Source organism: Castanea sativa, chromosome 9 (genome assembly GCF_040712315.1).
Source record: "Castanea sativa cultivar Marrone di Chiusa Pesio chromosome 9, ASM4071231v1".
Lineage (NCBI taxonomy): Eukaryota > Viridiplantae > Streptophyta > Magnoliopsida > Fagales > Fagaceae > Castanea > Castanea sativa.
The window spans coordinates 31591135-31619021 of NC_134021.1; the positions used below are offsets into that span (position 1 = coordinate 31591135).

Below are 27887 nucleotides of genomic sequence, written 5' to 3' on the forward strand. Positions count from 1 at the left end.
GAACTGCCATAAGAATCTAGTTTAACTCAATAGCGTAGCTCCTCAAAGACATGATCCACATTATGTCCCCACTGTTCATTATACATCTGCAAAAGCTTCTCAGCTGGTGTCACACCTGCAATAGTTAAAATCATATCCTGCATGTATTGCGTATTGTGAAGCCAAGAAAGAATACACACATTCCTTACAAATTATTTACCTGTTGCAACAATCTCTGCTAGCTCATTCAAGTACACTGATTCCTCGAGGCTTCTCCTTTCCAAGCCATCCTACAGAAGAATACGTATGTGTCTTAGAAGATAGCTAAGGCAATAACGACACTAATAATATTTTGCCTAAATTACCTTCGCCCACTTTATCACACTTTCAGCTACATCCTTTAGCAAGCCTCCTTGAAATGGTGTGTTTAGACCAGTCTTAGGAACCTATGAAATAAAAGTTTAATTTAGAATTGTCATCTCAGTTCCATAGAAAGATGTAATAAAACTAATGCATTTTTTTTTCCCGTAAATAAACAATTAAGTAGAGAATATAAAGCATCATGTGTATCAGTGTATCCAAGTTATAAATGATGGTTTCACTATGATGTGATTGTTAGAAGTATGAAACGTAACCAGAGGCTAACCTTGTCAAAGTTATGCTACTTTGATAATCTTCAAACACTGCCCGTTACATACGAAAATATCACGTTTGTTGAGATGTGAAAAATAACAGTTGATGCCTTTTTATATAACTAAATTCATGAAAGAGGTTAAATTTTCCAAGACTATAACCATTAACCACTCATATTTGGTTCTGTCTTTACAGTCTTCACAACAGTAGAACACTAAATATTTACAATACAAAACCAAATTATATCAACATGCCAAAAGTATACATGTATACAGTATACCACTGTTATTTTTTGTTTGAACGCTATGCCTTTTTTTCTAAAATTTGGGATTTGTCGGCATTCTAAATTCTACTGTTAGTAATTTTTTTATGGTTTAGCAAAATTAGAAGGGGAAATTCAAAATTTTCACCAAACTTTTTGGCTCAAATTGTTGAGTCAAAATCCCAGCTACAAATTCCATCTTCTCTCAGTCTCACTCTCTTCCTTCTCATTTAAAGAACATCTCTCTCTCATCCTTGAGCGCTCGAAATCATTTCTTCTTTCAAAATGCCAATCACACATTCTTTTATAAGTTTTGTATTATTTGCATGCTAATTACTCATGCAAAATGCAAAATAAGACAAAATAAAAGAATATCTACAAAATAAAGAATATTTTATAGTACTTGCATTACCTTATCCCTTAACATCTGTCTTTCTTCCGAGGTCCAGTCAGATATCATTTCTAGAACATTTTGTAGTGAAACCTCATCATACAATAAACCTACCTGAAATTTAACAAATATCTAAAATTAGAAAGTTGTTGGGATATTAGTTATCCAAATTAAGTGGGCACACATCATTTGATGATTAAGTGTGCATTTAGGTTAGGATTAAAAATTAAAATTATTTCATTATTCAGCTTATTTTTGCTATTATTCATGGGTCCCACGGTACTATTTCAACTAACTTTTACTTTTATTTACAATATTTTTAGCAATAATTTTTCAGTTTCAGCAAAATAAGCGGTATCCAAACATACCCTTAATTGTCTCTAAGTATATGTAAGTCGAATGACATATGGGGAATTTTATGGAAATGATCAAAGATAAGTTGCAGCTCTTTCTAACTTTTTTTTGGATGAATGCAGCTCTCTCTAACTTGTTATATGGTATCTAAGCTGTAGCATGGACATGACTCCACAACTGACGGTCATAATATTATCTTGAAATCACTTAACCATGTTGAAAATCTCTCAATTACTAGTTTCATATCCTTGGTCCTCAAGTCAAATGTTTAAGTTCTATACTGTTTCTAATTAATATCTTAGCAAAGTGATGCTTATTTCATATAATTATGTACTTTTGAATCATTTAAGAAAAGACCGACTATTTATAAATAAAACAAAGAGACTATTACCCAAAATGCCGGTAAAGCACTCAACATTGTCAAAGGTCCTGCATCAGCACCCCTCATTTCCAAATATCTCTTTAATCTGACCTGAACAAGTAAGGTATGACATATATTATTATGCACTAGTAAATCATGAAGGATAGTTTGATAATAATATTAGTATAAGCACAAACAGTTCGAGACCTAATGCAATAGCCCCCGTGAAATTGTTTTGTAAAGGCAGAGATCGAAAGTTAATTAATAGTTCCTTTTTTTTTTCCCATAAAATTCTTTTAACTATTTTCCTTTTCACATGTACTTTTTTACCTTTTACCTTTTAAACTTTTCTCTTTCACATTAAGGGGTAATTGCATGGTGCAATAGTTCCAAATTCGACGGCAACACCTAAAAACAAAAGATTACAAAAAATGGGTATTGTCCACACAAGTAACAAACCTCTGTATATATTGTCGTCAAATGATTCTCCCAATCATTTAGGGTTGGAAATTCACCTGGAAGACTAAGAAGTTTTCCTGCCATGAAGTCCTGCATATTAATTAAGATATGACCACTATTAATTATATATTAAATAGATTATTAACTTTATTTGGTAACAGGATAGAAAAGTGAGAAAAGAAAATGCAAGGAGGATGGAAGAGGAAAAAAAAAAAGTTCTTTATGGTAAGTGTTCGGTAGAAGGGACATACAAATTAATAGAAAACAAAGTATCTTATATTAGAATCAAATTATACACTTGTATTGAATTGTTTTTAATAGATTGAACGTTTTAGATTGTCAAATCATTTACTTAAACCATTTGCCCATCTATTTTTCTAATTTTAAAAAAATCAAAAAATTACGGGACCAGATTAAAAATAAGCAGCTCCCCCTTTTTCTTTGCTTTTAGTTTTCAATCCTTTTAAATAAGAAAAGATATCATCTATCCTACAGTTTTTTTACTCTACAGAAGGCAGCCCAAAAATTTAGAGACTTTCAAGTATATATTAAGTAATAGATGTAAAACCCGAAATGACATTCCAGCGCAATCAATGTACTTCTTTTGCCGATAAGCACAAACCATTGGAACATCAAGTGCATAATCAATATAGCGCTCAAACCTGCATAAAGAAAATTTCAAAATGTTTAAATTAATTGTGCTATTAATAAAAGTTGTATTCATATCAATATTAGAATCATAAAAAAATATTATTGATTTTCAATGCGTACCTAACCTTGAAAAATGTTTGCCAACTAATTTTGATGGTTGCAATTGTTGCAACCAAACACATGAAAGCGACTTATATTATAAAAAAAAAAGTTTTTGTTGAAACAAACCAGCCTTATTGATCTATTTTTCTCACAAAATGAAGCAATGTCATTGTCAACATATAGATTGCTATCATCTACAAGTGACAATAAAATAAACTAACCCAAAAGAGTCACTGAAGACAAAGGGAATCATGCCAGTGCGCTTCTCATCAATATCAGTCCAAGTATGGCTGTTTGAATGGAGAAAAACACAAGAGAGAAGTAAGTAGGAAGCAAATATCTTGAGATATGCTAGGAAAATAATTTCATGGTAGACTGTAAAAGAACCTTCTCATGCTGAGGAAACCATTAGGCTTCTCTTTAGTGAAGGGTGAGTTTGCAAATAGAGCTGTTGCTACCTGTTTCATTTTGTTACAGTTGTTAAATTCAATGAAATCGGAATTTTTCAAGAAAAAAAATATGAAGGCCATAGACTTTACAGGCTGCAAAGCAAGACTAGCCCGAAATTTCCTGACCATGTCAAGTTCTGAACTGTAATCCAGATTAACCTATACAATTTCAAAGTGAGCTCAAGTGAATATTAATTTCCAATAAGAATTTTTAATCTGAAACAAAAGTCTTTCCACCGAATCAATGCAATGAATGCCTTTTTGAATTTCGAAAATTAGCCAGCTTTTGAACTTTATCACCACAACTACTAAATTCATTTACCTGAACAGTACATGTTCTATGCATCACATCCAGTGCAAGTGAGCTACGCTTGGAAAAGAACTTCCTTGCAATCCCAAATCTTGCCTGAGCAAAATTGATTGTTCAATTTAATAATAATAATAATAAGGTTAACAGAGGACTATGGAGTATTTTCTTTTTTTTTTTTTTATACAAAAGAGAAATTATACTCTAACCTAATTAAATGTGTTCTAATTCCTTTATAACGTCTGAGGTGTTAAGTGGTCTAGGAGGAGAAGGATCGAATTCCTCCCCTGATTCATTAAGGTCCTAATAAAGATTCTTATTCATTTACCACCAAAAAAGGGGAAAAAGAAAATTAAGTGATAATGACATCCTTTGTTATGTTTTATGCCTATGCTTTAAACTTCCCCTACTCTATCTACCTGTTAAAAAAGAAAAAAGAAAAGAAAAAAGAATCGAGGAAGGTTGTCCTGTTTTGAAAAAAAAAAAAAAGCTCAAGGTAAAGAGCATTAGGCGAATGTGGAATTTCATGGAAAGACTAAAATTGATAGCCTTTGAAAGTAAAACTTATGATTTAGATGTAAGTGGAGTTTTGCTAATGAACGGGCGTGGTTTAACTGTGAGAGGTTCCCATTTAATTATTGGTTTGACTAATCCCTATTTTTATGTAATGTTTTCACTTGTACAACAAAGTAGTATTAATGCTTATGCCAACACAACACTTTTATCCAATTAGAGTTATTGGAAGGAGCAGTATACAATACCATTGGTAACAAAGGCGTGTCTTTGTCTTCCCATTTGGGCTGGAAACCTATTGCCAGGAATCCAATCCCCATTTTTCCAGCAACAGCTTTAACCTTTGAAATGAAATATATCAAGAGATTTCTTTTGCATAAGCAAGTATTTTAATTTTTAAAAGACAAACTAGAATTATAAAAACTATTCTTATTGCATGAAAATGTATTTAAACTTAAAGAGAGAAAGACAAACTCGCTAAATATATCTATTCTAATTATATTGAATACCATTTATTTATTTATTTTGAACTAATATAGAATGGTAGAATACCTTGCTTCATGAAAAGGTACTTAAGTTGAGGGAGAGTAGGGGCCATGATATTTGTGGATAATAAAGTAGTGTCAGTAATTAGCTTATATGAGAATCAATAATAATTTATTAGCTCAACAAGTGTGAAATTTATAGGCAAAACAGATAAAATAACTTTCTAAATAGTAAAATGAGAATTTTTTTAGATACCTGAATGTGAATGCTCTAGGACACTTTTTAAGCATTTTACCCTTGATAGAAAAGTGGTTTCCCTAAGCCAACCACAATATATGGAAGGGAGCATAAAAGACTACCGAAAAAAGAAAAAGAAAAAAGAAAAATGGTATTCTAAATTTCTTATATTTAGTACCTTGCTGCATGAGATCATTCTTAATTTAGTGCGTGTTTGGCTCTAAATTAAAAAGTTAACTCATTTTACTATTCAACTTATTTTGCTACTATTTATGGACTCTATTGCACTTTTTGGTACTATTTATAGGTTTCACTATACTATTTCAATTAACTTTTACCTGTATCTACAGTATTTTTAGCTAAAATTTTTTCAGTTTTAGCAAAATAAACAGATCCCAAACAAACCTTTAGAGAGAGAAAAATGTCACAAGAACCCTTGGATGATACTATACTAGATAGTGTAGGTTTCAAATAGTTTCATCTTCGAGTAGATGCAAAAAAACTAGAAAGTGCTTTAGAGAAAGGGTAGAAGGCAAAAAATGAATACAACAGAAGGGGACAAGGCTAGGTTTAGGAGTTTCTATATGCGGATTTTTCGCTTATTATGTTGGTTATATAAGTGTGAGTGAAATCTTATATTGGATACTCTAAGAAGATAGAGTAGTTAATATAACATAGTTAAGCTTATATTCATTGGGCTTAGACCTTTTGGGTCAAATGTGCTTTTATATGTTATATTAACTACTTAAGATATTTCCCGAATATATTTATCCTTCCAACAAATGGAATATGAGTTTACGGTGGTATGCAGCAAAGGTGACAAGGTTATCAAGGTCTCTTTTGCAATTGGAGCGGGGACATGATGTGTGTACTTGGAGCCATTTCTCAGATGGAGTAGGGACAAGTCCCTTTTGCAGGTGACAAGGTTCTTAAGGCCCCCTTTGAAATTGGAGCGGAAATATGATGTGTGTACTTAGAGCACTTTTATAGGAGTAGGTATGGTATTTTGCACAAGGTAAGCCCATAAAGCCCACACAAAGGATCTTGGAAAAAAGACCCAACAAAGAAGTATTGCCAATGGGCTAAATCATGATGTGGCTCAAGGTTCACATTGACATGGAAGTGCAAGTTGGGTTTCTATGGATTATCGTGCAAGATTGACACTGGTTCCTATGATTGGCATACAAGAGGCCCATGAAAGACACATTAATAAAGAAAAAACTAATAAGGCCGGGGGGGGGGGGGGGAAGTGAGTAGGACTTGTTCATGACCCACAAAGAAGGCTTGAAGCCCAAAGAGAGGAAGATACTCACATGTGAGCAGGAGATTGTTGGATATACATGAGTGAGTAAAGTCTCACGTTGGATGCTACTTAAAAGAGCAAGTGGTTAATACAACATAGTTGAGTTCATACCAATTGAGCTTTGAATTTTTATGTTAAATATGTCTTTATATGTTAAATTAATTGCTCAAAATGTCTCGGCGGTGTTTATTACCCAACAAATTAAAAAGTTTTTCAAAAAGAGGTTATATTTTGATCAAATAAATAGAAAATGAATCCACCCAAAACACTAATGCCAAAATGACCCATCACCCATGGGCCCCAAACTAAATGAAAATAAACTTTAGACTATTAATTGCAACAAGTTTGCCTATGGCTTCAGAAACAACTTAATTACCTGACAGAGGTGTGAGTTAATCTCAGCACAAGTTTGATGCAAAGTTTCAAGAGGAGCCCCACTCAGCTCAAGCTGACCACCAGGTTCCAATGTTACCTTTTGCTTTCCCTGGCTCATGATAAATTTTATTCAACAAAATTTACCCATAGATTTTTAATTTTTATTTGGCTTACAATAAACACGGAGGGGAATTTGAAAGCATGTTGATGTTTGACATGGAGAGAAACCATTTTCAATTGTGAGTATAAGTATATCCTTTGTATTAACTAAAATGAAACTCAGATAGTAAAAAAGAAGCAATTTACCTGTTTGAGTCCTATGACATTGTCGCCTTCCATTATTTTATCCCAACCAAATCTCTCAGCAATGCCATTGAGCAACTCTGCTATTTGTCCATATCTAATTGGACGTAAACTTCCTAACTCGAAACCAAATTTTTCGTGCTCTGTACCTATTCTGCTAAGACCACATATAAGTTAGCTCATATTCACAAATGTACATAGAAAGTAGTTCCAGAATAATAATCATAACCAAGGATTAAGTATAACGATTTTCAGGGAAAAAAGAGAAAGAACTGTATAGTGCTCATCTGGGTAAGTACCCATATTAAGCTAGCATTTCTAAATCATTCAATAATGGTTAAAATACTTTCTAAACCTCACTGTTTTAGATATATTTCATTAAAATTTGAGCTTTTAAAATGTTTCATTTAAATCTTAAAGTTTCAAAAACTGTTTCATTTAGTTCATAAAAAAAAAAAAAAGTTTCATTTAAATTTTCTAGCACAATTTTTCCTATTAAAAAAAATATTTAAAACCATTAAATATCATGTGATTGGCTTGTTTAAATGAATTTATTACAAAATCTTAGGTTTAAGTGATACTTATCCAAAATTCTATTGTTTAAATATAATTAGGAAAAATTATACTTTACTCCCTTAAATTATACTTCATGTTATATTTATCCCTAAATTATGAAAATGCACAGTTAACTTTCTTAATCTATTAACCTCTCCGCACTTTGCACTCTACCGTTTAATTAGCTGTTAATTTTGACGAAACTTAGACCAATGTGCAAGTCATGATGTGACAATTGCAATAATCAAAAGACTGAACTGCCTTCATATTCACTATCTCATAGATTGGTTTGGTTCCTCACTGTTTCACATCTTCTTCCCCTCAGTCTCTCGCTTCACTCCATCCGTCTAAGCCAATTATGAATTATGTAAGTTTAATGAAAAAAAAAAAAAAAACTTGAGAGAGTTGCGAATGAAAGAGAAAAGACAGAGAAAAAGAAATAAAGGGCAAAGAGAAAGAGAGAAAAGAAAGAAAGAAAGAAAGAAAAAAGGTGAGATTGTTGAGGTTTGACAAAGCCACCACCGCATTGATGACTGCCACGCCACCCTCTCTTAGCTTCCTCTGCCGTTGCCTCTTCCCACAGTCTAAGTCAATTATGTAAGTTTTTTGTTGCGTTTACCCAACAACAATGCTAGAATTTATTTTATTTTTTTTATATAGGTAAATTCATAAGGCAATGGGTAAACGGATCTTCAGAAAACTTATATAATTGGCTTGGATTGAGGGAGTGAAGCGAGAGACCGAGTGGAAGAGGCCGCAAAACAGTGAGGTACCAGGTCAGTTAATGAGATTAGGGGTGTTCACCAAATCACAAAAAGGGCAAAAATAGTACTAAAACCACCTTTAAAATAGCATAATTGAAGTACTGCATGTTTGCACCACAGGTAACAATGTACTGCACTGCATGATGCAGTGTAGTTTGTTGTTTTATAATAAGAAAATCGCACCGCACCGCACCCTCTTTATTATTATTATTTTAATATTAAATATATTATTAATAGTTTAATAATCCTAATTTTTAAAAAACAAAAATAGTATAATAACGCTAACAAGTGTTGATTAGAAAAGTTAGTCCAAAATAAAGAAAACTAGCTTTATAGTTTAAAACTTGACCCAAAATAAAGGGAAAATTAGTTTTGGGCTACATAGGAAAAACCCAAAATTTGAAAAATATATTAGTTTCAAACTGCATCTTATATACTACACTACACATGTTACTGGAAAAATGAGGTGCGATGCAATTATAATTTTGGCTAAACACCGCAAAATGCAGTGCTAAAAATAGCCCAAAATCGCACCATACTGTGAACACCCTTAAATGAGATAATGAATATATGGGCAATTTGGACTTTTTTATTATGGTAGCTGTCATGACATGAGTCAAAAGTCTGTCTAAATAAACAACTAACTAAACGGGGTGCAAATGAGACCTTTTTCAAAATTTTAAGGTTTAAATAGAATATTTGGAAAAAAAATAAGGTTTAAATGAATCATAATTAAATCTCTAAGGTTTAAAAAGTAATTTATCAAAAAAATAAAAATTAATTGCATCCAGTCCACTAGAAAAAGTTTTATAAGGTTAATTGGCAAATATTTAAAAACCTTTATGTTTATGAGTAGATAATCAATTGCTAAATATTCTTTAAAAACCTTTATGTTTATGAGTAGATTATGCCTTTGTGTTTATGAGTAGATAATAGAATCTAATCATAAACATAAAGGTTTTTGAAGATTTACCAATTGACCTTAATAAAGTCTTTTATTCAGCCAAAAAAAAACAAAAAAAAAACAAAACAAAACAAAAAATATCGTAGTCCACGTTCTATATCTTTTTGTCTTAAGCCTTGGTCAATGTCCAAATCTTGAGATATATAATCTCATTGATTGAATTAGGGATTGAGTATAGCTTCCCCTGAGGGCATGGAGATTGCTCTGGTGATGGTGGTTATGTCGCAGAGTGAGAGAGAACAAGAAGAAAGAATAGAAATGCTACATATGCAATAATTAGTACAATACTTTTTTACAATAATTGAGTTTATAAGTTATTACCTAGTTCTTATTTGGATTTATCACTGACATAAAATTCTATTTGATTGGAAGAACGAAAAAAGTGGAATGATGAAAAATATTAAAGTGGATAAAAAAATGTTTTAGTTTTCACCATGCACGAAAGTTTTATACCCATTTTTTACCCAGAGTTTTATCCACTTTCTTTTCATCCCAAATAAATAGAGCCCTTTTTTTGTGTGTCTATCATTCAAAATTAGTAATCTCATCAAATGTGGTAATTTCGTGATTATGGAGTTATTGGGGAAAGAAATACAATAATGACAAATGAGAGATTTTTTTTTGATAAATGATTAATGAGAGTTGTGAGAGATTATATTTGAGGTGACCTTTTTTTCACCATTGTTCATCTCCCATCTGGAGTAATTTGCCAATAAAATAGAAGAGATTAGAAGGATGAAGAAGGTGAGGGTATCAACCCTCTCACATCAATTTAGAATTGAAATTGTTAGAGGATTTACATCTGATGTTGCACTTCTCTCACACATGACCACTTAATGCTCCCATAGTCAATTCAACCACCACAGACTATGCCATATGTTCCATAACTAACACTATAGCTAGATCAACCACCCTTTGTATGAGAGAGAGAGAGAGAGAGAGGACTAAAATATTGAACAATGCAAAACGCTATATAGTGCCCTTTAATAAGTTTTGAAGAGTTAGATGTGAATGTCGTTAAAATGCAATTTCAGTATTTAAAATTAGGCACAATATTCTGTTTCTATTATTAAGTAATTTAAAATAGTGTTGATTTAACAATATTTATTATTGAAATTGTTATGCGGCCAAGGAAAATGTTAAATTTTGGATAAATTAACGATATTTATTTTGGATACTAGCTAGAACTTTTTAATTATCCAAAATTTTCAAAATAATGCATATGATCCCATGTGAGAGAGGCTGATTTATGAGCCATTCCTAAGGATAAATTTTCCATAGGTGGGCATCAAAAACACTAAAAACCATACCTCCACTCCGTTTTAGGCTTGCATCCAGAGGCAAAATATGCTACAAGATCCTCTTTTGTGATCAATGGTTTGTTTGGAATTACAGCAGACTCTGTAGGGTTTGCAGCAACAATGAGTCTATGCCCTCGGTTGCTTGGCACTCGTGCACTGTGTACACGCAATTTCCATGGCTCAAATGAGTTACGGTGCAAGCAAATGACACCCCCACAAGTTCCCTTCTTTTTTGATAACCCCAAATCGTTTGCTGTCCAACCTGAAAGCATGAAATGCGGCAAAACTGTCGACGAAGAGAGTGCCATGGCCTGCTCTTGAAGAAACACAAGCAAACCAGATGATCCACTAACTTTAGTATTCGAAAATATAAATCTTGATATTAGGAGAGCCTCAAAAGATATTGTTTTTCGTCCAAAGATATAATCAAAACTTTGATAATTGATACTTATCTAATACGTCAATAAGTACACAAGTTGCATTTAAACAACGAAAAGAAATTTCAAAACTTATGAGACAAATGTCATGTGGAAAGTTATTTTCCATCAAAGGCATGGATGTGACCGTTCTCCTGGCTTCTCTATAAAAGCAACCATTTAGATATAATTATAAATTATGCAAAAAAAAAAAAAATCGTAATAAATAATAACTGCATGCATATGGGAATACTTTAGAAGGTAACTTCCATGTAGGACTCAAGATTGATTATATAATTATCCAGGCCAATAAGATAGCATAAAAATGAGCTTTTGCAATGGATAATTAACCTTTCTTTTTTCTTTTACTTGGAATGAAATCAGGATTTGTGGTGTTGACTAGTGTTGGTATTGGCGTTTGATTCCTTAAACAGAAGCAAAATTTTATGAGGAATTAATCTTCTTAAAGAAAACAGGCTGAGAGCGGAAGTGGGAATTCTTTGCATTTATTCTCTCTGTCCGTGCTTAAATAGAGAAGTTTAGGTGCCTACAGTTGGGGATTAAGAACAAAATGGCACTACTATGTAAGATCCACTTGCCCTCGTTGCCAAAGTACATGTGATCAGCCATTTCGGTTAGAAAAAAAAAAAAAAAAAAAAAAAACCCTAAACCCCTAGGCAACCTAGAGGAGGGAGAAACTCGTATACCACGAGGGAGAGGACATAATTTATATTTATTTCAGTTTAATAAATAAATAAATTATATAATAATATCATTCCTCAAAAACAAAAGCATTGAGGAGTATAAGGCTTACCAAATAAATTACCAAAATTTATAAAAGATATATATAAAAAATGCCATATATTGTTATTATTATTTGTGTGAAGAAAATAGATATAAGTTGCTATAGATTAACTCTCCGTTTGTTTCAAAGTGAAATATTTTAGAAAATATTTTCATTTTACAATGTTTGATTGTATAACTAAAATAACGAGAAAGAATTTTTTAGTGTTTGTTTCACAGTAAAATGAAATTTTTTTCATAATCTCACTTCCCAAGAAATCCAAGCTACCCAATAAAATCCACAAACTTAGCCTAAAAACAGAGATTAGTAAGCCCACATAGTACCAAAATATCCAGATTGGTAAACCCACATTGCAAAAAAACAAAGGTGACTACACTTACAAGTCAGGGTGGTCACAGAACTACTGTGACTTGCCCCCCCCCCCCCTTCAAAAATTATACTATGCAAAAAAAATATTTTTATAACATAATTATATTTAAATTAGTATTTTTTGTCTACCCTAAAAAAAAATATTGACCACCCTGAATTGATAATATCAATAATTTGGATTTAATGAAAGTAAGAGTAATGCTAAGGACACAATAAAATGTCATAACAATTTTACAATATTCTAGATTAGCATGACAATTCACACATAGATTTTTTTTTTTAATCTCTAATTTAAAATTTTTTGTATGCTAATGTAGAAATTTTTGTGACATTTTGTTGTGTCTCTAACTTTACTTACAAAATAATCTTGGCCCCCAAATATAATCCTTATGCCCTTAAACAAAAACATAAGTAAAAGTTCAAATTAGAATAAAAATGAGCCCAAATAACATCAAAAATAGCTCAAAACAATAATATTAGACCAAACAACAACAAATGAACAAAATCTTGAACAAAAGCTCATTAAAAAAAATTAAAACCCTTAATCATTCAAATTAATAACTCGTTCAACCTATTTCATAAAAATAATTAAATAATCCATAATTTCATTTTCCTAAAACAGTATGAAGAGAGAGATTGTGGCCATGAGTCTCGTCGTTGACATCGGGAGCTCTACTCCTTAGTGGCTTGGCTTGTAATCGCAACATGTATCATTGCTCTATTTCACTTTCTCCATATTTCTTTTCTCTATCATTATTTTGGGCTCTTTTTCATTTTATTTCATTTTGTGGTGTTGATATATTCAAATTTTTTATATTAAATTTTTGTATAGTTTGAGTTTTTTATGACCACCCTAGAAAGAACCTATTCTAAGAACCGGTGGGGGAGCTAATGAACGTGGACGTAGAGACATTAGAGGTGTAAAATAATGAAAAAAACCTAGGAAGTTCGAACATGAAAATCAGTGTGTGGAGCTAACCATGGTGGAGGTGAAGCTAATGATGGGTGGCACCGATGATTAGATCGATGGCTAGGGATGAGTGGCGTGATGGTCTATTTGTGGGAGAGAGGACCAAAGAGTGAGAGAGATGAAGAGTTGTCAAGAGAGACAACAACGATTGTCGAGGGAGGGGAGGGGAGGGGAAGGGGGGGGGGGGGGAAGCTTTGTGCGAGAATTTTGGAAAAATATTTTACCTTTGTTTAATGGTAAAACATTTTATAGAACTTTTCTTTGGGTTTTTCAATGATTGAAAATATTTTATAGGTGATTAACTATTTTATTGTGAAACAAACACTCTAAAATGTATAAAATATTTTACTTCGCAACCAATTGAGTGTAAATGCATTATTTTTATTATTTAATAAAATAAAGTTTTTAAAAAGGGTAGTGAATGTTTTCTTTAAAAATAATAATAATACTAATAAGAAAAAGGAAAAAAGTGTGGTTAAGACCGGTCAAATGGCCTGATGGGTAGGTGGGGATATAAGACAAAGGTTTGAAAGAAACGTTATTTTCAAACCTATAATTTATCATAATTACCTTTGGAGAAAACAAAAATGGTGAAACCAACTAAAGTTTTGCCCCTCAAAAAAAAAAAAAAAACTCAAGTTTTAAATATGTTGTGAAAATATTCTGAATTTTTGTTAAACTCAAAATTTTGAGATTCTTAAGTTAAGGTGTTTGACAATTTTTTGTTATAAGATAAATGAAATATGGTATTTTAAAAATAATTATATATAACACTTTTTTTATATTACAAGTACACAAAATAATACATTCTCAAAAAAAAAAAAAAACAAAAAAAAAAAAACAAAAAAACAAAAAACAAAAACAAAACAAAACAAAGACCTGCACAAGAAAGATTCTGAGAATATCATTATCACGCAGAAAATCAAACAGGAAATCCCAATGTTTGAAAATTATTATTTATTTATGATGATGCCCACCTTCTCCCCTTGTTTATGATGATAACCTAGTTTCATATCTAATGATTGGATTTTAGAACATGCCATCTTCACCCTTGTCTAGGTGTTTACGTATCTTACAAAACACGATGTAATACAATATAATATACTATATAAAAAAAATTAAAAATCAATTTATAATACAATTCATGTTTTGGAAACTATGATGGTCAGTAACTAACCATGGGTTATAATCCCATTTGATACAGTGATTTGAATTAGATTAAGGCTGCGTTTGGTTCAATGTAAATTGAATTCCGAGTGTAAAATGAATGCAGGGAAAAATGAATTCCCGTAAGGAAAATAAAATCCGGGTGTTTGGTCGTGCAATGGAAAATAGTCTAAAAATTGATTTTCGGTGTTTGGTAACATTCTAAAAATGCTATTTTCCAACAAATTTTTTACATTTTCTCAACATCCAAACAAATTTTATTACAGAAAATTTCAATATATACCTTTAAAGAAACAAAAATCTGCTCAAAACAATTCATTAAACTAAAAAAATTTTCAAACTGAGAGAGGGAGGAAGAGAGATCGATCGAAAATTGAGGGAAAGAGAGAGATCGGTCATGGGTCATGGGCGATGAGATTGAGATGACGAGATCGGTAGCGCCGATGAGCTTTGGGTCAAGAACGAGAACAACGGCGCCGATGAACTTTGGGTCGAGAACAAGATCGGTTTTGGGTGGATCGATCTTGGGTGGTGACGATCTAGATGGTGGCGCCGGTGCTGGGGTGCGATCTCGATGGTGATGCGATCTCGGTGGGACGATCTCGGAGGCGCGAACTAGACGGCGTCGGTACTGGAGTGCAATCTCTCTTCTCTCTCTCTCTCTCTCTCTCTCTCTCTGAGCGTCTGTGAGCCAGGAAATGATTAGGTAAAATAGAACCTGCATTCATTTTCCGGGTCAAAGGCCTCTTTTTACGGTCAAAGTAAATGATTTTTCGGAAAACTCTATTTTTCATGTGCAACCAAACACACGAAAAGGTGTAAAAGTATTTCCTGAAATCATTTGAAGTCAAAACAAACGCAGCCTAAGATATATTGCTGAATTTAGAGCCAGCTCAATACAATTTGAGTCATATCGTTTTAAATAAGTCTTTTTATATTTTAAATATTACTTAAAAATATATTTAGTGTATTAAACATAATAAATAGTTAATTTTTTATATCATAATTTTATTTATTTTAAATCCATCATTCTTACTTTTTAGTCTGAGTAATTCACTTGAGTGATGTTAGAGATATTACAAATTTTACTAAATAGGCTTTACAAATTGACATATCACCAAATAAAAAATGGTGATCCAAACATTTATTTATTATATTGTTTAAGTGGCACTAATCATATTCTTGTCATATCAATTTGTAAATTTTTTGCGGTAGACTTTGTAGTAGCTTTAGCATTTTTCATTCATATTTTTGTTAGGGATAATGCTAAAGTTACTACAAATTTAGTACAAAAATCTTACAAATTGATGTTTCAATGAATATGATTGGTAGCACTTCTATAAGATAATAAATGAGTATTTTGACTTAATTTTTGTGAAGAAAAAAAATGTAGAACTCACATATTTTTAAAAAGGAAAATACTAACGAATGCCCTTAGACCAATGGTTAACAGTCCATTTAAAGAAACTTTTTATAGAAAAAAAAAAACAATTAATGTTTTGACAGTTTTTTTCATTTCCCATAAAAGTTGTGTCAAAACTTTTATAAAATAAATTGTTAATAATTACCCTAATGGCACTCGTTAGCATGACCCTTTTAAAAAAAAAAAAAAAAATCACTTATTGACCTCAAATTTAGGTGCCTTTTCTCTAGTAGGGTGCCTTTAGCCATGGCTTAAGTGGCCTAGGCCTAAGGCCAACCCCTGTTGAATTGCTCACTTAGTTAAACCAAAGGCCCTAAGGGTAATTAATTGCAGCAAACTATAGACGTCAATAAAGTCTAGGCAATGCTTGAACTTGTTCAAACTTCAAAGCATGGTTGCTAATTAATATTCTAGTTCCATTGGGGTTGGATCAATAGTCGAATCAGTAACATCATAATTAATTTAATTATTAAATTTAAAATTATAAAGACAAATGTATCTAACTAATAATATTTACTAAAAAAATATGTGAATCTTTACAATAAAATTATATGAGTTTTTACATATTATATCAAGAAAATTAAAAAATATATCTAAACTTATTAACATTAGAAAAAATAATGATCCTTGTTAGGATTTATGTGATTCACGTTAGGAATATATGTCATCATGTATTGGCTAATCCTTTAATAAAATGCATTTTACTTATAATTGGGTAGATCTAGGATATGTTTAATGCTTCAAGGAACAAGGTTTTAAGTTCAAGTGTTAAATCTATGCAAGTTTGTCCAAGAATCAAGTAATGAAATGCTGGATTTTAAATCTCAACAGCTAGCTCGACAGCTAGTATCTATCGAGATTTAAAAAACTGTTCTAGCTCGATACTCGACAACTATTCGACAGATAGGGTATCTATCGAGAATTATGAAAATCAGATTTTCAATTCTGATTTCATTTCAATCTGAGAGTATGTGTTTGAGTTTTCTTTTCTCACAACCTTAAACATATATAAGGATTGTTTTAAGGGTCGTCACAGCAGATGCACATCAATGCAAAAGTTCTTCACAAGCATATTGTGAACTGGAGACATATGCCCTAGTTCGTCTTTCTCTTGAAGAAGTTGTTGTGTTTGTACATCGTAGGGTTTTGTGACCAAGCAACTTTGTGATCTTCATAGTGTGATGAACTGAAGAATTTGCAGCCAAAATCCTTCTCAAGTTAGTGATTAAGTCGCGTACTGGAATCCGCACATCTGTTGGTTAGTCACGTACTGGGAGTCGTGCATTAAAAGGAGAGATTGTCACTACAGAACAAGTCCAATTGGGTATTGGGGTAAGGGTTCAACTGTAAGTTGGTATAAGATATTGGGATTCCTTTACTTGTAACCGTTTGTTGTGATAATAGTAAATTCTCGGAAGTGATGATTTTAAAATCACTCCGTCGGGTTTTTTGCCTTGAAAGTTTTCTCCATTCGAAAACAAATCACTTAATCAACTTTATTTTTCGTTGCATTTTCTTTTATTTGTACATTGCATGTTAATTTGATTAATTAATAAATTAGGCTAATTAATCAATTAATTCATCACTAGAGGTTAATACATTCTTAGCCTATCAATCCTTTAGTAATATCAATCCTTAAAAAATGAAATAAATTATAAATTTTATTACAACAAAATATTATTATTTATTTGAAGGATAGGTTATACTTTTGTTGAATATAAGAGGAGAAAAAAAATCACGTAAACAAACCAAATATTTAGCTAAACTCACTCAAAACACTTTTGTATTAATTAGGCTCAACAAACTGAAGTCCAAAATAATTTTTAAACAATAGATTAAAACAATTATCGAGACATTATTCATCAACACATGACACATCAGTTATAAATTATTATTATTTTATATTCATGTCTAACACTCTTTGGCTATGAAGGTAGTAGAGGTAGCATAGCAAAGATAAGGGAGTCTACTCAATTATTGTGATTTTGTCATGATCAGATCGATCGATTGATATAAAGCCGCTAAAACTCAGGGATCTGTCACCGTCAATCCTGTATCGCTTTACCCATCAATTTAAGGATTGACATGTGATCGAGAAATATGCCAAAATTGACTTATTAGTAAGAAATAAGCGAGGAGGAGCGAGCAACAGTGAACATTATGCAATGCATCATTACGAACATTGAATCAAACTTGCCTTTTGATTCTTGGATAAGTGAAGTCCACTATTTTGTTTTTCATGAAGGTATGAAACTTTGGGCTTCTTCTAATCTCAGATTCGAAATAAAATCCGTAGGTATGAATAAGTAGCAAACAAACATGTTAGGTTATAAAAATATAGAATAATTGGTAAATCGTGAATACAAATTTGTCTAGATATAAATTCTAGAGTCTATAGGTATTATTAGACAATACTCAAGGTGATTCAAGTTAAGATTCAAGAACATACAAACTGCAGAAAGAAGAGTTCAGAGATTGCTTGGTTCAACGATCGAAAGACAGGCTTGACTGATCAAAACGCGTATCTGCAGAATTTTAATTAAGCTCAAACAGTAGTTCAAGCCCATTAAGGATTAGGCTTTTAGGTCTACTTCTTCTAGTATATAAATGAAACCCTAAGCACATTTTTAAAGAGGTTTTTCAAAGAGAGAAGAGTATGTCTATTTTGTAGATCTAGGGTTTTTTACCCAAAAACTCTTTAGAGTTTTTGAAAAGTTGTGTGTTGAATTTTTTGTAAAATCTAGAGATGTTTACTTACATACACACACTTTGAACAATCAAGATCAAGATTCACATCAAGAACTTGATGGTTATTTTAGTTGCTTCATAAATAACTTTAAAGAAGATCTTAAACCTTTGAGTGGAGTCTCAAAGTCACAAGTAGGTGAACTTGTGATTGCTACAAATCAAAGAAAGAAATAGTCCGTGGACTCGGAGCTATCATAGGGTCATGATAGTAAATTTTCTACTCGAGATAGCAATAGAATGTTAGTGGTCTAAGTTCTATTGTACAAACTTTTATTCTTTCATAGTGGATTTGCTTTTTATCTTGAGGATAGTTAGGTTAAATCCTCCACAGTTTTTTACCGGTTTGGTTTTCCTAAGTCATCAGATCTTTGTATTCTTTATTTTCTACTGCTTTACATGATATGATTTGATTGATTTAACCTAGATCTGAATAATAAACCTAAGTATTTACTTGGTTAATTATTAGGTTAAACAATTTAGTTTACAGGAATCTAAAACTTTACAAGTGGTATCAGAGCGGGTTAGCTCTAGTGTTTAGATCTTTTGATCTAAGAATTGATCATTGATCCCTATTATCATGGATAATTTTAAGTGTCTTACTGTTTTTGATTGTGATGATTTAAATAAAAAGGACACTATTGTTTCTGTTGATCTTTTTTGTGCTTATGAAACTCTTCATCAGGAATTATCAAAATCTTTGAAAATTGCTAAGAATTTAAAGAAGAGTTGAAATTGGCTAATCTTGGAAAAAAGGAATTGGTTGTTAGATTAGATTAATCTAATAAAAAGAATGAATTTTTGAGAAATCAACTTCCTCTAAAAATGAGAAGATGAAAAGCTTGGAACAAGAGTTAGCTGAGTCTAAAGCTAAACTTGAAAATTTGACTAGTACCAAATCCGCTGTTATCAACAGCAGTGTTTCGATTTCTCTTAAGCCTAAAACAGAGGAAGTTTATATCCCTCATTTTAAGAGGAATAATAAAGAAAATGTTTATTTTGCTAGGTTAAACAAAGGTAAAGATTATAATGTAGACGCTGAAATTTCTAAACCTATGGCTAAACCTACTGTTAAAGAGCATAATAAATCTGTTTTTGTGCTTACTTGTCACCTCTGTGGTGTTATTGGTCATATTAGACCAAATTGTTATTTGTTGAGGCAAAAACCAAAATCTGAGACTAGATTTGCTGTTAGGAATACTGATATTCCTAAATTTGTTTCTGTTTGCCACTTTTGTGGTGTCTCCAATCACATTAGTCCTAATTGTCATAAATTGAAATTTAAACATTCTGTATTTCAATCTAGGATATGTGATGATATTTCTCCTGCCATAAGTCCATATAAATTGTTTCATATTCTTTTGAAAAATTTAAGCTTGTTGGCTTGTGAAAGGAAATTGCAGGATTTTAGTCTTTCTCAGATGATTGGTGTAATCTCTCAAATACACTCTAGTTCTCATGGATTTTCACCTACAAAGCTGAAGACTCATGCTATATGGGTGAGAAAAGATTCTCTAAGATGAGTGTTGCTGACTTGTCCCTGATTTAATTCTTTTAATTATTTGTGGACATGTTAACTTTTAGTTTTGGTTGTTTTATTTTCTTAGGTTGTGTTGATTATTCAAAAATCCAAAAACATTGAAAAGTTTCAAAAAGACAAAAATATTTTATTTTGTGTCTAGTTTTATTTTTCTTGAGAATTACATGAATTATGAGAAGATGCTTTTGATTTAGAACATGCTTGACATTGTAAAGAAACTTGAATAGTATGTATTGCTCAACTAAGTGCATGATTATTCTGAGATAAATATGATTTTGTATGAGTATGTACTAGTTGGTACATGTACTCATGGGTTAATTAAGAAATTCATATTTCTTGTTTGTGTACCCTCTATAATTTAGTTTAGCACTATCATGTATAGTTTTGCATTGTTCACTTAGCATAATGTGTGCTTTTAGTTTTTGGTCATAATTTTTTTTTTAAACCAAAAAGATTTTTATTTGTTTTGTATTACACATCATGAATTTGTAATAAATATTGGCCTATTATCTTTACATAACATGCTTGTGTACCTTGTTTAGCTTGGATGAGCTTATTTTACTGCACTTTGCTAGTTTTGGCTATGCGATGCATGTTGTGTGAGAATTGTTTATAGTTTTTTATCAAGTGATCTTAATTTTAAAGTCACATGCTTTTGATTGTAAGGACTAAAAAATCTTAAGAGAAAGGCATAAATAACTATCTCACCACTGTTTACTAGCCAATCATGAACACCTTAGTGCATATCATAAGATTTTGTGCTCGAAAAAGTGTAGCACATGCACAAAAAGAACCTAAGGTGTAGCCTCGAACATAATAAATTCAAATTAAATAACATTGGTGTGTACATTATTGGGCTATAATAAATTCAAATAAAATAAAATTTGTGTGTACATTATGAGACATTATAAGAAACTTCCATGATTGCAAGCTTGTTTTCTAGGAGATGTAGGAGTTATATGATGTAACTCTTTAGGTGATAGTCACTTTCAAACTTATGTGATGAACTCTGTAGAAAATGTGATTGATTATTATCTACATATCACCTTACATGTATCTCATGTTGTTACTAGTTGCACACACTACACAAGTTATTCTTTGCTAAACTTAGTACATGAAATTGTGTGTGAATTTGATTTGGCCATCTAAGATTATATGTTCTATGATTTTGATGCAAAATATGTTCATTGACTAAAATTTGGGGGAAAAATGTGTTATAATCTTGTTTTTGAAAGTTCTAGGTTGAAAACAAATATTTTTTAAAAACTTTTAAACTCATACTCATGCATTTCATTTATAAAATCAATTGGTTTGAGTGTTTTCTGCATAAAACATCTGCTGTTTTTCAAAAAATTCAGTTTTCCAGAATTTCGATCAATCGAGTGTGATTTCGATCAATTGAAAATTTCCAGATTTTCAAGTCTAGCTTTTGCCTGACTCGATTAGTATTCGATCAATGCTTGACCGATCGAAACTAAAAATTTTCAGTTTTTCGATTTTTGACAAATTTTTTTTCATGCATCATTTATGTTTAGGATTCACATGCATTGCATTGTTTTTTGTATCCATCTTGTAGTTTTGCAATCATATCTCTCATTGCTTTCACATATAACATGCATATACTTTGCTAAATTGGGTACTCAACTTGATTTAAAAATTGATTGATTAATTTTTGAGTCATTTGTACATTTTAGTATATGTTATTTTTTGTGTGAACTGCAGAAAATATTTTTCTTAAGAGATATGATGGATAATCAATGTGCAAATATTTTCTCTACTCATGCAATTGTTTATAGGTCACATAACGTCAAGTTTGCATTTATTGAAAGAGAGAATATTTTTCTTCATGTGTATCCGCAACTTAGATTTTAAGTTTAGTTTGTGTGTTTTTATTTATCCCCACCTCCTAAATATGTTCCAAAACTATTTTTCCCAAAACATGTTCTGTTTTTCCTATTTTTATAGGGGGAGAAAGATGTTTTTAGAACCTATGTTGATCATAGGGGGAGTTGTTTCCTTGATTCTCTATTTCCTTTTATCTTTTGTTGCGTATGTTTCTGTTTACTCTTTGATTGAGTTGTCTTTGTCAATACGTGACAAAAAATGGGAGAAATAGATGAAATTTGGAAAAGTTTTTTAAAATGTTTTGTTTAGGGGGAGATGAAATTGTTTTTGAAAGGGGGAGACTATAAAAGTTTTTGATGTATCTAACTTAGAGGGAGAGTTAGTTTACTTTTGTTTTTATATTGTGTTTCATATTGGTTTACTTGTATTTTCCACACATGCATTTATGGTTTGTTTAGTATTTCAAGAATTTACAGGTTAATTCATTCAAAGTTGCTGTCTACTTTTGCAACTAATAGATAGTAGTTAGGTTGAATAGTAATTTAGGAAATAATGTGTAATTGGGCATTTTATTGTATTGGGTTGTTCTTGTATTTGAACATTTCATATTGTATGTAAGTTTTGTTATGAATTGCCAAAGGGGGAGATTGTTAGGTTCTAAAAGTTTAGAACAATTGGCAAATCGTGAACACAAACTTGTCTAGATATAGATCCTAGAGTCTATAGTTATTATTAGACAATATTCAAGGTGATTCAAGAACATACAAGATGGAGAAAGAAGAGTTCAGAAACTGCTTGGTTCTATAGATCGAAAGACAGGCTCGATCGATCGAAACACGTATCTGCAGAATTTTAATTAAGCCCAAACAACAGTTCAAGCCCATTAAGGATTAGGGTTTTAGGTCTACTTCTTCTAGTATATAAAGGAAATACTAAACACGTTTTTAAAGAGGTTTTTTAGAGAGAGAAGAGTATGCCTCTTTTGTAAATCTAGGGTTTTGTACCCAAAAGCTCTCTAGAGTCTTTGATTAGTTGTGTGTTGAATCTTTTGTGAGATTTATATGTGTTTACCTTCATACACACACTTTGAACTAGCAAGATCAAGATTAACTATCAAGATCAAGATTCACATCAAGAACTTGATGGTTGTTTCAGTTGCTGCATAAAGAACATTAAAGAAGATCTTAAACCTTTGAGTGGAGTTTCAAAGTCATAAGTAGGTGAACTTGTGGTTGCTGCAGATTAAGGAAATAAGTAGTCCATGGACTCGGAACTATCATGGGGTCGTGGTAGTAAGTTTTCTACTCGAGGTAGTAATAGAATATTAGTGGTCTAAGTTCTATTATACAAACTTCAATTCTTTCATAGTGGATTTGTTTTTTACCTTGAGGATAGCTAGGTTAAATCCTCCCTAGGTTTTCTATTGGTTTAGTTTTCCTAGGTCATCAGATCTTTGTGTTCTTTATTTTTCGCTGCTTTACATGATATGATTTGATTGTGTTAATATAGATCTGAATAATAAACCTAAGTATTCACTTGATTAATTAATTAGGTTAAACAATCTAGTTTACAGGGATCTAAAACTTTACAAAACATCACTAAAATCTTAAAAGCAATGCTATTGACACAAACTATTTTACAACATTTTTACAAATTGCTGATATGGCAATTTCTTACTAATTCTAATATGGGTCTATCACTAACATCACATTTTTACTTACAATAACTATTTAAAAATTACTAGTCACATCAGTAGTTTGTAAAAATGTTTTAAAATAGTTTGTGTCTGTAGCATTACTCAAATCTTAAAGCTTAAAAATGAATCCATAAAATAACCCCCTACTTAACCCAATTACTTGTCCCTTTTAATTGGTATACATCACCAATGCCTATGTGAAAGGAATCACATTCAAACACAGACACTTCACTAAAATATGGCAAAGGCTAGTTTAGGAGCTTTGGTCAAATTTTACTTAAATCAACTTGAGGTGGACATCAGGACTGAGAGTGTCAACCAATCACATTTGAGCTTTTCATTGTAAGAGTCATCACCGACTCTAGCATTAGGCCGGTAATAACTTATTCAAACATTTTGTACATGTGACTATAAGCAAGATGTTGGAAATAATACACAAAGTAATAGTGGAAAAACTAGGTTAACACAAAGATAGAACAGAAAATAGATAACTTGGAGACACAAAATTGTTATCTTTAGACAATATTTTCTCCCACACTCTTGTTGTTAAAGAGTGTTCGAGGGCCTTTTTCGGTTGCTCGGCAAAGTGTCGTCCTTTAGAGGGATGACCTTGCTAGACCCAAGTTCGTTTGGGGAGTTGCGTCCCGGAACTCAACATTGGGCCACGTGGTCCAATGGCTACCGGTGTACTTTTAAGCCTACCAAACCATCAAAGCCAAAGTTTAAGAATCATGATAATGGTCGAATAAATATACAATATGCGTTTGATATGATAGCTTTGATTAGTAGTTGAAAAAAAGTAGAATTTATTTAGAAATAAAGTAATCATGTACTTAATAATGTAAATTTAAAGATATGGAAGCAAAGTCACTTATCTTAATATACTTTGTAGCCTAGCTATGTAGCATCAGTGAGCTTATAGGATTCCAGCAGAATGCCAGCGGTAGAGGCTAGTTAAGATTGCCCCTCTTATCATGTATTTAAATGAGTTTAAGTTTTGGTTAATAGTTGTAATAGTAGTTGGAATAAAGTGATATGTATTTAAATGTGAAGTAATCATATACTCAATAATGTAAATTTACAAAAAGGAAGCAAAGTCACTTATTTTTGTATGGTTTGTAGCCCAACTGTACAGCTTATGTGAGTTGATAATATCCCAGCAAAGTGACCCCAACGGTAAAGAGGTAGTTTGCCATGATAACTTCATGATTGATGGGGAAAAATTGGTGCAATTGGAAGGAAAGAGAGTATGTCCAGCTGTGTGTAGGGGCTAGTTAAGCTTGCCCCTCTTATCATGCACTTAAATAAATTTTCCCCTTGACAATACTCTTTTAGTTGTTGTGAAGTTATGAATAGTGCTACATCCCACGAGAAGGGCTTTTTTATAGAGTATTTGTACCTTCTAAGAGGAGGGTTTTATGTAAGATAGATTTGTGCCTTCCATGAGAAGGGCTTTGATATGAGATCTTGGTGCCTTCTAGGAGAAGGGCTTTAGCATTAAAAGTTTATGCCTTCCATGAGAAGGGCTTTTATAAGAGAGATGGAGAAGAGTATTGATATGTGTTTATGAGCAGCAAAACAGTAGAACTTAAGAGTGAGAGAGTATGAGAGTAGAGTTTAGAAAAGTGTAGTGAGTCATATGTAATAGTGTAGTAAATATGTATGAGATTGTGTAAGAGAAGTGGGGAAAGAGACATTTAGAGATATGAGTGTTTTGTGGGATGTAACATTTGTAATATGTATGATATATGGAAGTATGAAAGAAATGGTGGTTAAAGATAGTAAAAATATGAGATTATAATCGTTGGAGAAATTATAGAGATTGCTTTGCAAGAGGAAAGATTTTGTAAGAGAAGAGTATGAAGATGTGTTTAAGTATTTGGAGATAGGAGCCATAAGATAGGTGTATTTTCTGAATATGGAGAGTGAGAGAATGAGTATAAGAGCTGGGCTTTTCTACTGGGAGGGTGTATGAAAGCTTATGAAGGGCATGATGAGCTAAGGGCTGAAGAGTTTAGTTCCTAATTTTGAAACTAAAAACCCAGAACTTCTTTAAGAGCTTGAGAAGATAATTTAGAGGGAGAGAGAATAGAGAGGTTTGTCAAAGAGTTGCTCTTCTCCATTTTTTGTGTCCCCCTCTTAAGGTGTTGATGAGAGGTCCTATTTAGCTGAGTTTAAGGGGGTATTTTAGCAAATAATCTCAGCCAAAATCTGTCCCAAATAGCAATAAATTTTCAGAAAATCCATCTTAAGATTTGGGCAAAAATGGTAGGTTTAGCTTTATGGTATTCTTGTTGTTTTGGGTAAGAGCTGTTAGGGAAAGAGCAGCAGAAAAGGAAGGTATTTTGGCAAGAAAAAGATAGTTACTTGTTGGTTTTGGTTTTAGCCAAATGTGGAAAAAACAGCAATGCTCAGGCTGCTGGGTCAGCTGTTACATCTGCTCTGAAAAAACTGTCCCAGCTGTCAGGAAAAGCTGTGACATATATCATGAGACAGCTGTCCCAGCTTTCATGAGACAGTTGTTGCTTTGGGCAGAAGCAAATGAGGCCAGTTGGGTGATTTCAGACTGCTAGAGAGGGTATTCAACATTTATTTATGGATTTGGCTAAAAATGGTAAGATCTCTTTCATGGGAATATTGCTATTTTGGGTATAACAGCTGGCAGCTGGGATTTCAGCATTAAATGGTTGATGATATCACTTCTAGCTAGGTGTCAAGTATTGAATACACTGCTGGGATTTTGCTGGAAATGTTTTCCTTTTGGGTGTTTGTGTTTTGGTGCAAAGTTCCATTACAACACATTTCTAGCAAGTAAGAGAAGGATTGGTTGAAAGTTAATGAAGTTTTAGAGATTTAGTCAAGGTCTCATTGTGTTGTGACATAATCTTGGTGAGCAAGAAGAGTATTTAATGCTCTGCTCTAGCAGCTGGCAGAGAAATATATGGTCTGATTATGGCAGACAACAACTGGGTATGAGAGATATCATGAATATTTTGCATATAGTTGGAAATAAAAGGTAGCCAATCAGATTAGGTCATGTGTTTGAGTTGGATTTTAGCTGAAAGTAGTAATAAGATTTATATAGAATAATATAATGAAGTTTCCAAATTTGTATAGTAATAGTTGGGGATTGAATGAACAGTTATTTTCCCAGCAGTTAGATGGTTGGGGATATTGAATATAAGTTTTAGGAAAAGAGCAATGAGGAATTTTATCATCTAAAATGCTATGTGACAAGAGATGCTTACCATATGTTACCCACTACACACAGACTCGTCAAAGTTCAGAGAGTTGGAGAAAACACGCAAAATAACATGCTTCTTTTATCAACTTTAAACTGCTGGAGTTTTACTGAACATACCTCTTGGTCCTCCAAAGCACAACTCCCAAAATTTCCCCAAAGAGATTTATGAGCTTGGATCATAAGCCGAATATGAGATGACGTACCTCGGGTTTTGTTGTCATTTTGTGTAAATATGGGCTCTTGTTGAAAAAGCCACTTGCCATGAGTGTAAGAGAGGTAATATGGGTCGTGAGCTTTAATTCATTGCTTAAGCCTGATCCATATGTTGATGTTGATGATGTCATTAGTTATGATCCCAATTGATGAAAAGGAAATATGGACCATGAATTTGCCTTTTGAAATAAGGATCTTATGGACCATGTGAGCCCAATCCATGTAGTTGAATGAGATATGAGCTTATTTTGGGCTTCAAAGAGATTTACCCAAAAAATCAATAATATGTTGATGTGGAATGGGTTGCCAATGAAGTAATGTCATGTGGGCCAAAAAAAAAAGCCCTTAACATTTAGCCCCCTGAGTGCATGGGCTTATACTGCAAGGGCATGCACGAGTAATGGGTTTGCTTGAAGACCTTTTTGAAGGAGGCAGTCTGAGATTGTTGGTTGTTGAAGATGATGCTGCTAGGTTGAAGGCAACAACGTAATGTTGCAGCTAGTCAGGATTGCAACTGGGCATAGTGCCGCTGGAGTAAGGGCAGTGAGGTAATGTTGAAGTCAGTTAAGATTGCAGCCAGGTTTGGTGTTGCTGGAGTGAGGGCAGCAAGGTAATGTTGAAGTTGGTTAAGATTGCAGCTGGGTGTTATGCTGCTAGATTGAGGGCAGCAAAGCAATGTTACAGCTAGTCAGGATTGCAGCTGGA

At 32.4% G+C, this 27887-nt stretch overlaps 1 protein-coding gene across 1 annotated transcript; it reads right to left on the bottom strand.

The window, feature by feature from the left end:
* Window positions 1–26: 26 nt before the first annotated feature.
* Window positions 27–11055, bottom strand: LOC142611138 (glutamate--cysteine ligase, chloroplastic-like). Its single transcript, XM_075783178.1, has 15 exons — window positions 10759–11055; window positions 7169–7319; window positions 6864–6971; window positions 4710–4802; window positions 3964–4047; window positions 3732–3800; window positions 3580–3650; window positions 3414–3482; window positions 3008–3101; window positions 2440–2529; window positions 2011–2091; window positions 1287–1379; window positions 345–425; window positions 200–269; window positions 27–115 (listed from the first exon to the last, which is right to left on the bottom strand). The coding sequence occupies exons 1-15, from the start codon at window positions 11019–11021 to the stop codon at window positions 27–29; spliced, it is 1506 nt and encodes a 501-aa protein (XP_075639293.1). The 5' UTR covers window positions 11022–11055.
* Between the last annotated feature and the right edge of the window lie 16832 nt (window positions 11056–27887).

What these genes read in the sequence shown, in the direction of transcription:
- LOC142611138 (XM_075783178.1), bottom strand. Translation starts at nt 11,021, where the DNA reads ATGCTTTCAGGTTGGACAGCAAACGATTTGGGGTTATCAAAAAAGAAG. An exon ending in ACACGCCTTTGTTACCAATG is followed by an intron (nt 4,048 to 4,709) that starts GTATTGTATACT and finishes AATTTTGCTCAG; the next exon opens with GCAAGATTTGGGATTGCAAG. An exon ending in GTGCTTTACCGGCATTTTGG is followed by an intron (nt 1,380 to 2,010) that starts GTAATAGTCTCT and finishes GTTAAATTTCAG; the next exon opens with GTAGGTTTATTGTATGATGA.